Source organism: Chiroxiphia lanceolata, chromosome 2 (genome assembly GCF_009829145.1).
Source record: "Chiroxiphia lanceolata isolate bChiLan1 chromosome 2, bChiLan1.pri, whole genome shotgun sequence".
Lineage (NCBI taxonomy): Eukaryota > Metazoa > Chordata > Aves > Passeriformes > Pipridae > Chiroxiphia > Chiroxiphia lanceolata.
The window spans coordinates 88811619-88828969 of record NC_045638.1 but is presented as its reverse complement, the minus strand read 5'-3'; the positions used below and the strand labels follow the sequence as shown (position 1 = coordinate 88828969).

Here is a 17351-nt window from a genome sequence, read left to right as displayed (position 1 = left end):
AGTTCTGCAGCCTGGCCCCATGCACTGGGCATTGATCAGATGATTATTTCTGGCCCAGTTGCAGAAGATGCCACCGGCCAGTTTGTTTCTGCTCACCAAAGCATTAGTACTTGCTCCCTTCTCCTCTGGGTCCCAGCCACATTTGGGTTCTCAGAGGGTGGCTTTTAGGTATCCTCACAGCTGGAGCATCAGAGGGCCGTTTTTTTAAACACTGTTCCATTAACTCCATCTGAAGTTAATTTTTCTGAGCCTTTTTCTCTTGTTGTTTTTCAAGTAGGGAAAGTCAGCTGCAGCAGGAAAGCCCAGTGGAGGCTGCAGCCCGGGCTCTGCTCTCAGTCCACGCCAGCTGGGTTCTGACTGTCTCTCCCCTCCCTCCCTCCTCGCTGCTCCTGCGAGCCAAAACTCTTCACGTCAAAAAAACTCCTCGCTATTTAAGGCAACCGGCTGGGTCTGGAGGCGGAGAACTGTCGCTTGCTCAGAAATACCACACCGTGCACCGCCAAGCTGCCACGAAGCCCAGTGAGCTCTGGAAGGGGTGACTGGCAAAGTGCTGGAAACCCTGCCCATCCCTTTGTTTGTTGTTTTTCTGATTAAAGGCAGGAATTAGGGCCCTGCCTGCAGGATCACAAAGTGGTTGAGGTTGGAAGGGATCTGTAGAAATCATCTGGTCTAACCCCCTGCTCAAGCAGGGTGACCTAGAGCTGGTTGTCCAGGACTGCGCCCAGACAGTTCTGGAATATCTCCAAGAATGGAGACTGCTAAACCTCACTGAACAACCTGTGCTACTGTTTGGTCGCTTACAGTGAAAGTGTTTCCTGATGTTCAGAGGAGCCCTCCTGTGCTTAAGTTTGTGCCCATGGCCTCTGGTCCTGGCACAGAGCATCACTAACAAGAACCTGGCTCCATCCTCTTTGCACCTTATCTGCAGGGGAGATCCCCCTGAGCCTTCTCTTCTACTAGCTGAGCAGTTCCAGCTCTCTCAGCCTTTCCTCTTAGGAGAGATGCTCCAGTTGTTTCAGCAACTCCATGGCCCTTTGAACTGGACCCAGTATTGACCCCTTGAGTACACTTCTAGTGACTGGCCTCCACCTAGACTTCATGCCACTGATCACCATCCTCTGGGTCCAGCCATTCAGACAGTTTTTAACGCAATCCAGAAAGCCAGGAAAGCTGGGAGCTTGTGACCTCCTCCTCCCAACCACAATGAGATGAGACCATTGCTCAGGGCTTTCTCCAGCTGGGTTTTGCAGACCTCCAAGAATGGAGGTAAGTTGAGCCACTGATACCCAGCCCTCCCTCAGCTGTCCCTGAGGTTTGCTCCCAGGTGGGCTAAAATACCTTGTGTTTTCTGACTTTCTGCTCATGCACTGGTGGAGGAAAAGGTAGTCCTGGGGGGCACTGGCAGACAGGGTGCTCTGGAGGTGGCTGGCAGGTGAGTCGAAGGTGAACAGGGTGGGCTGGCTGGAGTGGGACGGTGCTGAGGACTTGCGCTCTCGCAGCAGGTGGTGGCTGGCACTGCTGAGCTCTGCCGGGGAGGACCGTGGTGCATGGTTCATGGAGGCAATGCTCCTCAGGGTGTCTGTGCAGGGAAAAAACACACACGTGAGTGGCAGATGGAGCTACCCCGCAACCTGTGTTTCCAGGATTTTCCTTACTTAAATGTTCTGTCATTTATGGAGGTCAGTGGGGTTTGCTTATGACTCCAAGTGATGCTCTCACCTCTTCTACTTGGAGCAACTATAGGTACCATGTATGGAAATACATATTTATAATATTTTATCATAGAATCATATTTCATCATTTTATCCTATTTCATCACATGCTTAGTGGTTTGCAGGGATGTCTGTGGGATGTCAGCCTATTTCATGGGGAGATCAGTGGGTTGTTAAAACCTGATTTAAAAAAAAAGAGAGGAGCTTTCACACTGCAGTGAGATGTGATTTAAATCACCCCCATCCCTCTATGTAAGGGCATCACTGCCATCCCTTTAGAGTTGGGTAAACTGGGGTACAGGGTGGGAATCTGGATGGACATAATGGCAGTGGAGATCAAAAAACATTCTCATGTTTCCCAATTCTCTACTAATTTTGTGACCTCAAGAGATGTCCTGCTGTTTTATGCTAATAAAATTGGATGCACACCCAATGCATGACTCCTAGTGCCTGCTCCTCCTGCTTAAGGAAAAAGAGACTTTAAAATATTAAATTCTTTTCAATGGAGAATATCCCAGAGGTCAGGAATAATCACCTGGCTACTCTAGTCCTCTTATAACTATGCTTCATGAGTTTGAACCACAGATGAATTCTTACAGCCAAGTTGTAAATTCCCATTACAAAAAAAACCCCAGCACAAACCAACCAAAACCAAAACCCAGAATCCCAGAAAAACCACAAGCTGCAGAATATTTTGGGAAAGCTGATCCATCTCTGACTGCAGAAGACCACACAGAAGACCATGCATGCACTCCTGGCATGTGAAAACCACTAACTGTGGTTCACTGAAGGCACACTTTATAATAGTTGTGATTTACATTTATTTGGTGCTGAAACACAGAAAAAACCCAACTCCTAACAAAAAGTGGAAATCCACCTGATCTCTGGCCACCACTGATTTTCGATTGCTCCCCAGCATGACCACCTGCTCTTCAAATTTGACTTCAGACACCCATGCTCCAACACAGGGATGAAGGGGATTTTACAGGGTTCCAATCTCTTTCTTTCCATTCCTTCCCTCAAATTCCAGATCACACCAGAAATTCTGAGCCTGATTCTCTTACGCTGCAGAGAAACTGCTGTCATGGCTCAGACAACGAGATGCTCCACACAGAGTGATTTTTTTACCAACTTCTGAGTCGTGTCAAGATACAAAATCAATCTATCTGCTGCTCATTGGCTGCTGCTACATTTTTCCCCTGGTGTTACTTCAAACTTCACCCGATGCAGAAAATGTACATTAATAGAAGCCAAAGAGCTTGACTCTGTTGTTTGGTTTGTGCTAAACACAGAAAGGATCAATATTTAACATTGACATTAATGGTGGGGATGACAGCTTAAAACTCTGATTCCTGTCTTCTTCGCATGGGCATTAAAGATCCCTTGATGCTTTTCAAGGGAGTAAATGGCCATCCCAGTGTCCTTGGACAAAACAGTGCCTTGACCCTCATTCTTATTAAATATTTATCCAATAGCAGTGCAGAATGATTCCCATTGGAAAAGGTGCCTTGAGAGCTATGAAAATCCCAAATCAAAGTTCCAAATCAAGTGCTTTGTGGTCAACCAGAACAAGAGAGCCCAAACCCACAACGCCATCAAAAACAGGGGGCTGCACCTAAAGTGCCTCTCAGGAACCCTTCATCTTGCTACCTCCCAAATCACAGCCAGGAATTGCCTGTGACATTGTGCTTTGGCCAAGACTCCTTGAGGATGGTGTGAGGATGACAGATTAGTGTTATGTCTCCAATCCAGTGTGAAGTTCACTTCTGGGGACAATATGAACTGCACTAGGTCGGGATCACTCCAACATCCCGAGCTGTCCTCCCACACTATCCTTGCAGGCTTTGCATTTGCCATTGCATCAAAATGTCATGGCAGGGCAAAATACATTCAAGAATTAGAAATTACACTGATTTATTTGTGCTAACACAGCCTAAGGGGAGAAATGGGGTTGCACAAAGGAGATGGTCCCCAGCATCACCCCAGGGAACAGCAACTTCAAATCACAACACTTTGGGGAGCTCTGTGAATCCTGCACTACCAGGAGATCCTAATCTTTTCCCAAAAATCAGTCTGATTTGGGGAAACTGGAGAGTGCAGTGCAGAAGATGCTCTCATTGAAATCAGTATGAATTACTCCATGGTTACTCCGACCACATAAATGAAAATGGGGAATGAAGGGGGGGCAGGAGGCAATGCCTAGTAAAAGCATGTAGCTTCCCTGGGGAGAGCGGCTCTATTGGCATCTGTATTGATTTTCAAAATGAATTCCCAGCTCGCTTCCCGCAGCGACCTGGCCACTGAGAGCATTAGCAGGAGCCAATTCAGGACTCACGTACTCCATTAGGTCTGTGAGATGAACTCCGTAATAGTAGGTGAGAGATGGATTGCTTTGCGGGGCTGGGAGGGTATTGCGAGGGCTGAGAAGATAAATCCTATGGAAGGAGACTGCCAAGATTGCTCTGGACTTTTTATGTTGTGGGGATTTTTTGCACTAGAATAAACGACAGGTCATGTGCCCAGGTCACACGCTGACCACGGGTCCTGCTAGGGGACAGAAAAGGAGGCAAGAAAGGAAATGGAGGCAGAAAAATAGTATTTGAAGACTAGTACATGCTAAGGGAAAGGTTAGGACATCACATTGGCTTGAAACGCAGAAAGGTCCCCATGAAGGTAAGGCATGCAGACTGAATATGAGCCAGAGATCCCAAAGCCATTTCAACTTGCCATGCTGCAGTGCCCAGCTCCCAAGAGATGAGGACCAACACTCCTTTCCCACATCCATGCAGGGCACTTAGTGAATAAGTTCCATGTGGATGCCTCCAGGCATCCGTCCCACCTGCATCATGACCAAAGATACTCAACTCTATCTGTTGAAAAGCCAAAAAGAAAGATGTTTCTCCATCCTTCATGGCCATCCATCTCAGGACCATGGATAAACTCATGAATCTCCTTCATTTAACAGTGTAGACAAGCCTTCTAATCCCTTGGCTTTATGTTGATATCTTGAGTTTATGTTGAAGGAATGTATCAAGTACAGCCAAAGAGGGATAAGATCCTGCGCAGTTCCTACTGCCATTCCCTGGGGGCCAGAGTTAAAATTATGTAGTGGGGCCATGTGGGAAGTGTCATCTTAACCCCAAGTTTCCTGGCCAGTTCTCCTCTGAGTTTGGGGAATTCGACTCCCATGGTCTGGAAAATGCAGTGTTGGACGCCCACAAGTTAAAATTCAATGTCAGCAGCACAATTTCTACATGTACATCTTGCTGGGCTCAGGCTACAGCTGTTGCGCTGGTCCTTGCAAGAAAGTGAGCCAGAGGCTTGGTAGGGACAAGTGAGCACAGCCCTGCAAACCTCCATGGTGCCAGGTGGGTTTCAACTGGCTGAAGGCTCAGCACTCACTAGTCAAGGTTAAGATGCACCTTTTTGTCTGTTTATTGCAGCAAAGTGGTAAACCTCCCTATGAAATACATCCCCAAAGCAAAATTCCATAACTGAGAGCACGGCCAGCAATGGGATGGACTAGGCTGGGAGCCAGGAATTTTTTATGAATGTTCTCAATCCCTCAAAGTGGTATTTCCCTCCTTGTTGACAAGTCTGAATTCCCTTGCTCAGAGCACTTGACTATTGGTGTGTGTACATAGCTTCACACAGTGTTCCTGGGCTTATCTGAGTGCAATAATAACTCAGCCTCCTTTGGAACTTATTGCTCAGAATATCCTTTTTCACCAGAGCAATGTCAGCTTCCCCCACCTGAAGGCAGAGGCTGGGACTACAACTTCCTATATCTTGAAATGATACCCCTGGGAAGGTGCTGATTTTTGGGTGTAGCTAAATTCCTGTCAGTGTTCGCAAAAACGGTGCCAGGCTTGCTTGGCATTTCTGAGTGGCACAAAATTCCCTATGATGCCAACACCAAGCTGGCAAGGACTGGTCCAAGGGCTCCACAGATAAGGGCTCCTCAGATCTGCCCTGGCAAACAAGGCCACGGAATGCCTTGCATCGCGTAGCTGACTTTGTGCCAGTTTAAACTTGTGGCCAATGGGACTTTCTTTCAGGAGGGAATAGTAGAAATCTACTAGAAATAATCCTTAGGATGGCACAGGGTAGACTGTGCTGATGCACCATCGTCTTCCTCACTCTTTGAAGCACCTTCACCATTTATTAGCAAAAAAAAAGGGGAAACTTTCTCCAGGGGAATCTGCCTGCACATCTGCTTTTGCTGCCAGCTCACTCCTTGAGCACAAATACAAAAGAAATAATTAAAACAAGACAAACGACCCTACCAAAACAAACCTTCCACATGCTTCTCCTGGCAGAGAGAGAACAAACAACATGTCTAATGCATGAGTCAACCTGCCACAGTGCTGCCAAGAGGCCTTGGGATGCCATAAGGATGAGCATGGTACCAGAGGAAGGTTTATTTACTAAGCTTTCCCTATCACCTCCAAGTTGGATGGTATCTGGAAAAGCTGCTGTCAGTCTGAGGATGTCCTTGCAGGTCACTAAGTTTTCCTCCAGCAGGTTAGTGGGATACAACATCTGATTACGATAATTTCCCCTCTCCAGTTTCCATCAGGATGGGGAGCTGTGTGCAAGGACACAGGCACCCTAATATTTATCACCGCCTGAATTTTGGGTACCAAGAAGGGGAGTGGAGCTCCCCAAAAGAGATGACAGGGCACAGCTGCATCCTCCACTGCAGAGGAGCTGAAGGGTAGGGACAACAGTGACATAGGGCTTTTGAGCTTTTCCCTACCAGTTTCTGATGCTAATTTCCATTTGAGATCAGTTTGAGAAACTGATCAGGAGAGAGTGGTCAAGAGAAAGGAGAAGCATCTCCACTTTACAGACAAGATCTGCTGCACAGAGGGCTAAGGAGATGGCTTCTCTTACCCAATTTCAGTCATCTACATGATACTTAGCTGCACTGGTTCCTTTAGGTTTTCTCTATGGACAACAGTGTGATCCCCCAATTATTTAAGCATTTGACACAGAACAGGGAGAATTACCCAAGAAAGAGTTATGGGAGAGACAGTGAGACAAAGGTGACAATAACTAGCATCGTCTTTCTCCATTAGTGTCAGTGCTGTGCTTGTGTTTGTATGAAACAACTGAAAAATAGCGGCGGAGTAGGAGCATCTGCCTTGGAGAAGCACGGGAACCAAGGGAAAAAAATCACAGTGCTGGAGAGTGAGAAGAGGAAAAGGAACCAAGTCCTGACCTCAAAGCATTATATATCTCAGATATTTTAACAGTAATCAATTCTTTGAAGGACAAAGGGGCAGAAGGGAGAGAGACTGCAATACAAACAATGCAATGCTTCTCCTTGGAGAACACAGGCTTGCTTCAGTGAGATGAGGCTGAGCCCAAATTTCCACCCCTGCCCTGGGAAATATCCCCTGGTGTCAGTGACCCATCTTTGTTTCATATCAACATGCCCTGGACATGGTGGTTACCCTTTGAAGAGCAAATCTGCCACTCGACTGTGGAGCTCAACATTCGTGTCTATATTTGGAAGTCTACCATTTGGCCAGATGGGGATACCTGGTGTGCACCTATTTATTTTTGTTATAAGGGCTTCACTGCTGGAGATAAAAGCAGACGAACGTGATGCTTGCAAACCTGGCTTACACATGCCCTTGAGCACCCTACCTGGGACATCCTTATCAAAGAGTCCTGGAGTGCTACAACGACCTACAGCTGAGGATGAAGGACAATCCCTGGGTGGCAGTGTGGGCTGGGCTGGCCTTCATTTGCTGCACAGAACTAACCTCATCTCCAACTCTCTGCTTCATGAATCATCATTTCTGATATTGCAAAACCAATTTGTTGAGGGATTAAATGGGAAAAAAAAAGGGCTGGAACAAAGGGAAAGGGCAAAGATGATACTGTGTAACTGTATAAAACACAAAGTGGTCTCAAGGCAGGTATTCTTGCCTTTATTGGGTTAAGCATAAGGTGGCAAAAAACAAGGCAATGGGGATGTGCAGAAATAGCTGCTTTCTGCCTGTGGGTGGCATATATGATTCCAGCAGATGCCAGGGGAATCCTTAGCAAATCTGTCTGGAGGTACAAGCAGTCTGTGGAGCCCAGTGCTGCAGGACAGGGCTGAAGCTGTTGAAAGCTAAGAGCTACAGAAAGAGATGATACATTTATCATATAATATATGATATATATGGTGTTTTTCATACATAGATAGATTAAAAAGAAGTTTTTTTTTCCCATAGGAAAAAGTCAGATAGACTCATGATGTCCCAGGATCAAACCAGCTTTCTTACTGTGTGATATGAAGCTCTGGCATCCTGTTTTAAAGGATCTATTGGATATTATTATTGGTTATTACAATCGGTTATTACTATTTATCATGATGATGATGATAACTAATGATTTTGGCATCTCCTAACATGGTTTTCCCTTGGACATCAAGACAAAAGTCTCATCCAAGTGCCACGGTCCAACACGCCATCAAAAAGCGGGGGCAAAGCCCAGAAGCTGGTGCATCATTGACTTCTCCTAGCCCAGGAAAAACATGCTTTTAGGTCCTGAACAAATTTCCCCTCATCCTCTTATCATTCTCTGTGAGCAGTATGTGGCCACCTTCCCTTGCCTGAGCAAACATGTGTGCACGCCTCACTTAGCAGGGATGGAGAAGGAGAAATAACGAACCCCAGCCTAATCCCAGCCAGGGCTTCTTAACGGCTCACTTTAAATTTTATAGCCCTTTTTATGACAACAGGAGTGTAGGTCTTTAGTGTTCCAGGAGAGCAGAGGAAAACTTTCACTAGGAGAAAATGTGAACCTATTTTACTTATGCATGATTTAGTACCATTTCTATTCAGAGGAGTGCACAAGAGGCACAAATATTTGCACTTTGTATTATAGAAGAACTGCCATTCCCAGCTCTTTACAGAAGTAATTTATTTCGATCTTACCTTACCTTGGGGGAAGAAACATTACAAGTCCCAGTTTGTCGGGGAGTCAATAAAACAGCAGCATTGTTACAGGTCTGCTTCACCATCGCTCAGCAAGGTAGTAATGGGGAAAGAAAGAGGATCCCCAAATTTCTTCTCTCAGTCTCCTTCTTAATGGTGCATCTGCACTTATGCGTGGGACCTAACTGCAGGAATTTGGCCCCATTTTTCTCTCCTCTATAGAGGATTAATGTTATTTTTTGCTCCATGGGTGGTATTTTAGCTGATGAGTTAAAAGAAAAGGGAGGTGGGTGCGAAGATGGGGACACTGGGTTGCAGTAGAGCTCCAGATTTCTCACATGGCTTCAGGGGGGCCCATCATGCTCAGACAGGGCAGTATCAGCCACATCGACTGCAAAAGTCCAAAGAGGAGACAAAAGAAGTCATTAACCCTCTTGGCTGCAATACTGTGTCCCTGAACCCGCGACAAAGTGACCCAGGGGTCAGTGTGAGCAAGGGTCAGTTCAACCCCACAAAACATGCCCTTAGGGATGGTGACAGAAAAAATGAAATAGTTTGGCTTTTTTTTTCTTCCTGTTGAAACTTCAACTCTCCCTTTTCCATCTCTGCAGCATCTTCTCTCAAAAGAAGTCTCCCTGCAACGTGGTGTTTTTTTTTTTTTTTTCCATTCAGGGGTATGGGCATATTCTGTCCACATACTGGAATCATCTGAAGAAATACTGAAGGCGATGCCATTCTTGAGATGTTAGAGGGCAAAATGCAAGAAGTAAAAACCTCTGCCTTGCACAGTTGCTCTTTTGCTGGGCTCTTCCACACCAACACTCCAGCAAAGACGTAAACAGCTCAAAAAGCCATCCTGGATCTCTCTGGCCATCATTAAAAACTCAAGTCCTACTTATTAGACAGTCTATTAACAGCGCTCAGTGGAAGCAGAGAAAGAAAAGGTCCTTCCAGCAAGCTATTCTCATTGCCATGAGGTTAAAAATGCCTGTGACCCCCAAAGCTCATGCATTCAGAAATCAGTTCACATGCAGTAAAGGTCTTCATTATCAGCTAAAGCCCAGAGGTTTTTCTCTTCCTCTTCTTTTAAGATGCAATGATGGCAAAAGGACTTGGAATTTATTCCCTACACATTGCCATAATCAAATAATATGCTAATGCTATTAGCATGGGACCTTGCATCGCAAATGACTTAGACTCATATTCTCTTTCAAAATACTAGAGTTTCATTTAAATTGGTCTCCACAGCAACCAGAAATGAACTGGAATAATGTTGGATGGAAATTTTCATGACTGGGCATGGCGGATGAGGAATTTTGCAGCAGGAATTGAGGGAAGAGCCATGAAGACAGCTTGAGCCCAGCAGCTTGTGCCCGTCAGTTTCCACCCAAGCAGTTAACACCTGTGATAACAACTGCAAGGACAAAATGAACCTGCATGTCCAGAAGGACCTCAAAGCATCCTCATGGAAAAGAGATGAGGACGTGGTTCATGTAGAGCGAAGCTTGAGGAGGCTTTCTTGGTCCTCCTCCCCACAGATGCTTTGTAAGTGCCCCCAGGGGAGATGCATATGACAACTGGTTTCATTCATGCTGAATCAGTTCTCATCTGTTAAGTTCAAACCTGGCTGTTTGCAACTGGCCTGAGGGAACAGAGCTCCTGATCACAGGCCACACTCCTATATCTTAGGGTTGTACAAGAACAGATCAGGAAGGAAGTGTTTGCTGCTGGCTTCCCTCTTAAAGGGAAGCAGGAAATGCTGCTCCTTTCTTCATCTCAGATGCTCTGCTCACAAGCTCTCCATGATGGGCCCTGTCTCCCATGAGGATCTACAATAAGAAGGACCTGCAGCATTCTCTGACCTGAGCCTACCAGCTGATCACATGGTTCTGTCCCATTCAAAACACTCCCTAAACCCATTTGAAAACAAGCTGAGCTTTGCAATGCCATGGCTGGAAAGCTACTGGTAAGAAACTAGCTCTAATTTCCCATGAAAATCCTCCCTGCACTCATTTCACTCTGCAGTCAGCAGGTATGATGTGATCCTCATCCTGGTTGGGGCTTCTTGGCATTCCCCTAATAATAAAACTAGTATTAGTAATGTGTCCCACAAAAATGTCTTTGAAAGCAATGTCAGAAAGTGGGAGGCATCTTGCTTGAGAATGGCTGAGAGTTCAGGCAATGAAAACAACTCCGACCAGTCTTTCAATTCTGTTTGTAATTATCTGAGCTCCGGTGGGTGTTAAAACATCTGTACTGGTTTGGCAGGGACTAGGGAGCGTGGCTTGTGCCAAAGGCAAGAACTGGCGTGGGTTGAAAGCAGTGCAATACTTTAGGGTGGTATTTGCATTCAGAAACGTGAGGCTGGCAGCTTCTCCCACAAATGCTTTTGGGTTAGGGTCAGCTCCAGTCCTGTCCCTGCTCCCACATTCCCCATCCATCATGGCTTGTACCCCATTGGGTTCATCCCAAGAAAGAGCTGAGGGTGGTCAAAGAAAATGCAGACTGGGATGGAGTCCTGAATCCTGCTGGATTTAACATCCTCATAGACCTTGGTCACCACCAGTTGAGCTCCATTTTATACTCTTGTTTTTCTTTTCTCTGTGCATGAGTGTTTCCACCTGGACACCCTCCATCTCCCTGCCACATCTGGTCATGCACAAGCAAGTCTCTCCCTGCTGGATATTTCTGCACTGAGAAGTGGAGCAAACTCCCTGTATGGATGTTGCTGTTTGAACCTTGTGCACTAAAGCATGGGCTGGTTTTGTGGTTATTTTTAACACACAGCAGCAGCAGAGCTGGGTTTAGTGGAGCAGTGGAGCGTAATGTAGAGCTTGGTCCTCAGGAGACATAAGTAAGGCAGATTTATCACAATCTCCTTCAGGGTAATACTTTTGGATTTTGGCATTCATCCCCTGACTAAGGAACAAAATATCCTCTGGCATCTGAAGACCAGAGCAAACCATCTCTGCCCTGATGCTTGCTCATGGGTTGGGAACCATCCCATGGGCTTATTCAGCATTTCCTCACCCTCCTCTTCCTTTCTCAAACCAGCTCACAAAGTGCAGTGAGCCCATCCTTAAACCCCAGAAGCATCAGATTACATCACCACCCTTGCAGCTGCACCCATCTTTGCACACACCACAGATGGTACCAGCACCCAGACCAAAATCTGCATCTTCTTGCCCAGTGCATTGCCCATGCTCTGTGCTTGGCTTAGGGCCAGCTGAAAACGTTCTGACATCCTCCAGCTGGAAAATGCAATTTAATCAAAATAGGAGCTTGCCAAGGGATTGCTTGAAGCCAGAAATTACAAGAAACCTTTAGAGGGTAAAAGTGAATTTTAAGTAAAAGGGGAGAAGGTCAAGGTATTTCAATTCATTCTCATCAGAGTAGATCGTTTTATGGGGGTGGATTGCCCCTCTTTGACTGAAGATTGTAATCAGGTGCTTTTTAGATGTGAAAGTGCAATTCTTGATCTTTTCTGAAATTCATTCAAATTCAGAATGAAAAGGTGTGAATCAAAATTGACACTGAAAGTGTACAAAAATGAATTACAGAGAGAGTGAAAACGAAGAAGCTGAATTTTCACCGCCTCTGAAATGGAGTTTGTTTTGGGCTCATCACCTGCTCTGCTTGCTGCAAGGGCAGCATTTCCCCAGATTGCTCAGACTCTATACAAGCCCCTTCTTAGCACTCTTACTTCCTCACAGGAATGGGATTTATTTTTTATTTTAATTACCTAGATGACTCATGTCTGAACTTAGTGTATTTGGCTGCTGGGACAGATCTGGGTGAGATCCAATACTTGGTGCCCATCTCATCACCATCAACATCATCCTTCATCTATGGGATGAAAAGTGGTTCGGTGACCAATACACAGTACATTAGACCCATTTCTCTCCACAGATGCTGGGAGGAATAAGCCAGGATATAATGGATTTTGGCAACGACCACAGGAATGCAGGGATTACTGGGACCAGACCAGACCAGAAGCCAGTCTCCTCCAGCTTTCCAACACCAACTGCTCTGGAGACAGCTGAGAACTTCACAGGGATCACTCATGCAGCAATACACCCACAGGGAAAACTCATTTGTGCGTCACTTCATCATTTACAAACCTTATTAAAGCAAATATTTTAACTTATCTAATATAACTGAGGGCATTCTTGCAGTCATGGCAGTTTTAATTCTGTAAGCCACTTTATCTGTAAAACAATCCACTCTGTGTCATACAGCTCTGTGAACACAGGTTGGCCTTCCCTTCAAACGGCACCAGGAGACAGCAGACATTAGCATCTGTTCTTATTACTGACATATGTCAGCATACAAGAAGCATTGTTTGTCCAGGACTAGGACAACATGGATTTATCTCCATAAAAATATTAGTGGTAAGCAGAGGACAGGATGGTCCTTCCAGCACCATGCCAAAGAAACCCAAAGCATTTGCAAGTCTGTACTCTGAGTTCTTCTTAAAGGTAGCAGAAACTATGGAAGTGAGTTTCTGGAGCATCACAGAACAGCCAGCAGGATCTCAGATGCTTGGAAGGCATTATGTTGATGCCAAAGAAGGGATATGATGTTATTTAAAACCTGTAATAAAGCCATAAAAGCATGGATGAGCTTCAAGTGAAAATCACAAATCCAGCCCTTTTCTTAGCGTCATGGGGATGAGAAAAATCCATGGAAGTCAAGAAACTGGGATTGAGATGCTGAAACAAAATAAAAATGTTAGATTTAAGAGGCACCACAGAGCTCTCCTGGAAAAACAGTCTTCAGCTCTATCAGGATTTTTTTCCAGAGAAATCTCAAGAAAGGAAGGCAGCATTTTCATAGCATCATAGAATGGCTTGGGTTGGAAGGGAGCTTAAAAATCACATAGTTCCCCACTCACCATGGGCAGGGACACTACACTAAAGGAAGTTGCTCAAAGCCCCATCCAACCTGGCCTTGAACATTCCCAGGGAAGGGGCATCCACAAATTTCTATGGGCAACCTGTGCCAGTGCCTCATCACCCTCACAGTAAAGAATTTCCTATTAACATCTAATCTAAATCTCTCCTCTTTTAGTTTAAAACTCTTCCCCTTGTCCTCTCACTATCTGCCCACGTAAAAAGTCACTCTCCTTCTTTTTTATAAGTTCCCTTTTTATTTTCACCTGGAAGACCATGTGTTGACCAGGTTTTGACCCTAACACTAATCATCAAAGCAACCATCAAGCAGTAGAAGAGATTCATCACAGAATTTATGGATTTCAAGTGGGTATTTGAAAGACTTCATCATGACTCATTGGAGAGCAATATGAATTGTTATGGCAAGCCAGCAAAAATAATTGCCATCGTAAAGGCTTTATATCAAGGTTTAGTCTGTGCAAAGCATACGCAGGCTTGAGGGAATGGTTTACACAGACAGCAATGTCAAACAAGGTGGTGCTTGGCAGCGCAGGTGATCAGCCATGAGATAAAGGTGAGGATGGTGCCACAGGCAGCGTAACAGCCATTCACTACACTTTTACAGGTGATGAAGTATTTGCGAGTGCACAACACTTCAAAAAGAGGATTCACTGTCAGCTATGAAAAAAAAAAAAGCTAATGCAATGAGTCTGTCCACTCCAGCTTACTTTCAAAAGCCACAGCATACAAGAACAGGGGCAGTTTATATATTTGGCAGTGAAATGATGGAAGGTAATCATACCAAAACTGGGCAATGAGCAGCTGTGTTGGCTGGGATGGGATTAGGTCATGTGGAGCTGAAAGAACACATGATGAAATTTTTGAGGTGAAATGTTATTTTCCATCCTAATAAACAGATATAAAGGGTGGCAATCAATCAAAGGTGCAAACGAGTCAGACACATTCCTCGGCATGTGACAACAACCCAGTAAGTACGAAAGGAAGCTATATCCCCAGTAAGGGCTGAGATGTGCCAGAGCTTCACCACCCACCACAGAGCAGCTGGAAGACTATGAGGGACATCAGACAGAGCAAAAAGGGTAAGAAAACATGAGGCTGGTCTGACCCAGAGCCAAGGGGTATGCTGTGATATGGACTCAGATGAGGCAATGTCTCATCTCGTGTTCTGCCCTCCCACCTTCCTGGTGATGTTAACAGGGAACAACTCCATTTTTATCTGCTGGGATTGCTGAGGTATCTCAGCTCTCACTATACTCTGAAGCCTGGTATTTCCCTGCAATGCAAGATCATAAAAATCACAGAATCACAGAATATTTGGTTTGGAAAGGACCTCTGGAGATGGTCTAGTCCGATCCTCTGCTCACAGCACAGGCAGCTACAGCAGGTTAATACTGTGTCCAGTCACGTTTTGAGTATCTCCAAAGATGGAGACTCAAGTTGGTTGCATGGACCAACAGCAAAGTTGCTTCTGGGATGCCTGGTGGAAACTGTAACTCCCTTCTAAATCTGAATCACACAGAGAAGCAGCAGACTGAGCAAGGGGGGAACAGGAGAGATAAATAACATCTCATTTTTCGTGGACAATCTCATTTTTAAACAGGTTTTGCAGAAGCTGTGGCCAAGTGTCCCTTTAAGGACCACTCCCATCTTGGAGGGAACAAGTACCAGTACTGAGCTGCCTCTGGTAGCAAATGGCTACAGACAGGAGAAAAGATGCACCAACATATCTGTTCTGTGCCTCCGTGATGAATCCCTTCAAGCAGAGGGTACCTTTATGCTCAGTGCTTGTGCAGCATCTTGCATAGCAGAAGAGAGGGTTCTTGGCTACATCTACACTAGGATGGACCCCAAAAGATGTTCTCAGCCTTTGTGGAGGGAGCTGGGACATGGAAAGGGCACTCATGGGGCATCCACAGACCAGGTGTAACCCCTCGGTCCCAAGTAATTGCCAACATTACAGGTCTGATATCGTACCACAATAAATAACTCAAAAGTATGTTTGAGGAGCAGGCAGTAATTATAACTGAGGCATAGAAACCACCTAGGGAAGGATTGTTATCTTTATAGATAAAATCAGTAATAAATGCTACTGCATTCATAAATAAAAATCAGTCTGGAAACAAACCCTGAGTGGTGTCATGGAAAGTTCACAGTAATCGACAGCTTCATGTCTCCTTCCTGATCCATGTGCCTTCACTTGGAGGCTTTAAAGGCTTTAGAAATCTTTCCCTTTGCTCAGACCTGGTTTTAATTGGAAATATAAAGCAATACAAACTAGTAAACAAACAGGCATTGGGGTCTGGGAAATGAGAGCCTAAATCTGTCCTGGCTTTTATCAGGTTTTACAAAGCAGTGCGCAGGGTGTATAAAACCATGGTCCCCATCAAAGCTTTGGAGGGAACAATGTGAAATATATGGAGGGAAGAAATGGGGAAATACATTGACTTGGGGGGGGGGGGAAGAGCTATGTTGTGAAAAACTGCCAGAAAATTATCAATCACAAAGGTCACAGTGATTTTTTCTCTTGTCCTTCAACTTGCTCGCACACCCATTTTGGGGTCCTCTGTGCATTGCATTTCCCAACCTGGTTCCTATGTGTTGGTCAACACCCACAGATCCACGTCCTGTCCTGATGCCCAAGCAGCTCTGTGGTCACAGATTCATGGCAGCTCCATGAATCCCAAAGCAGCATGACTGGGGCACATGGGCTACAATAGTCCCAAGACCCCTCTGGGAAATACAAATGTATTCCTCCCAGCTGGCTAACACCCAAAAATGCCTCCCTTAACTCTCCCTCCTTCCCTCAGCTCTGCTCAGACAGCGCCGCTTCGCCGGTCACTTTGCTCCAAGCCCATCAGCTGTTTTTGTTTCCGAGGGCTTTGCATGGTTTTGCTTTTTGATGCGATGCTGATACCATCTGCCATGCTAATTTTTCCACGGTCAGTAAGTCACCCTAAAAATTCCTCCGCGCCCATTAAACTAACAGAGCTGACCTGACACGCACAGGGCTCATAGCGATAAAAGCCAATTATAAAACAAAGAATTATTTTAAATGTGTTTCTGATTCTGGGTACCTGGCCAGAGACAGCCCTGGCCAGGGCTGAGATGTGAATGCAGCTTGTCAATCTCTGCTAGGAAACCTGTGCTGGAAAGGCTGGGTAATACTTTTAGCTCTAAAAAAACCTCAAACCTCTTGAACTTCACATTTCTTCCTCCTCTCCCAGCTCAAATCCCAGCCCCAGCTCAGCTAACCCAGTGGGACTTTGGCCAGGAAAGGGCAGGATTTTCCCCAAAGGCCCCAGTCCTCCAGCTCCATATTTATCTTCAGAAGAGGCCAGTTGGACACCCTTGTGCTGGGAGCCAGCTGGGAAACAGTCAAAAAGAACTGGTGTATTTGGCTGTTGGTCCTTTTTGAAAGCTGAGCATAAATTTTCCTTTTTGCTGTTTGATGGTTTTATTATTTGCAGTGAGATAAGAGCATTTTTTGCCTATAAACCTGGTGCTCCCATGAACAGCCATATTCTCTGCCAGTTCCCATCAATGCCGGGTATGGTCAAAGGAGGCTCAACTAACACTTATCTCCCAATGGACTCTCTGGGATGGCAGTCATGGGTTTGCAAACACAAGGCTGACATATCTTCTGGCTTTTTTTCAGTCTCACCTCTTCAAAATGTCCACAGTCACAATAAAAACATCTAAATAAGCAAATCCTAAAAATTCCTAAATTTCCAAAACCCAAACCGTGAAGAAAATCTTGATCCTAGCATTGAAAACCTCTGAGATTTGATTAC

At 45.4% G+C, this 17351-nt stretch overlaps 1 protein-coding gene across 1 annotated transcript in view; it reads right to left on the bottom strand.

Moving 5' to 3' along the window:
• Positions 1–17351, bottom strand: part of GAB2 (GRB2 associated binding protein 2) — a 91726-nt gene that overhangs the window by 13929 nt on the left and 60446 nt on the right. Inside the window, 1 exon segment of the mRNA XM_032679125.1 lies at positions 1339–1579. Coding sequence (XP_032535016.1) covers positions 1339–1579 — 241 coding nt within the window.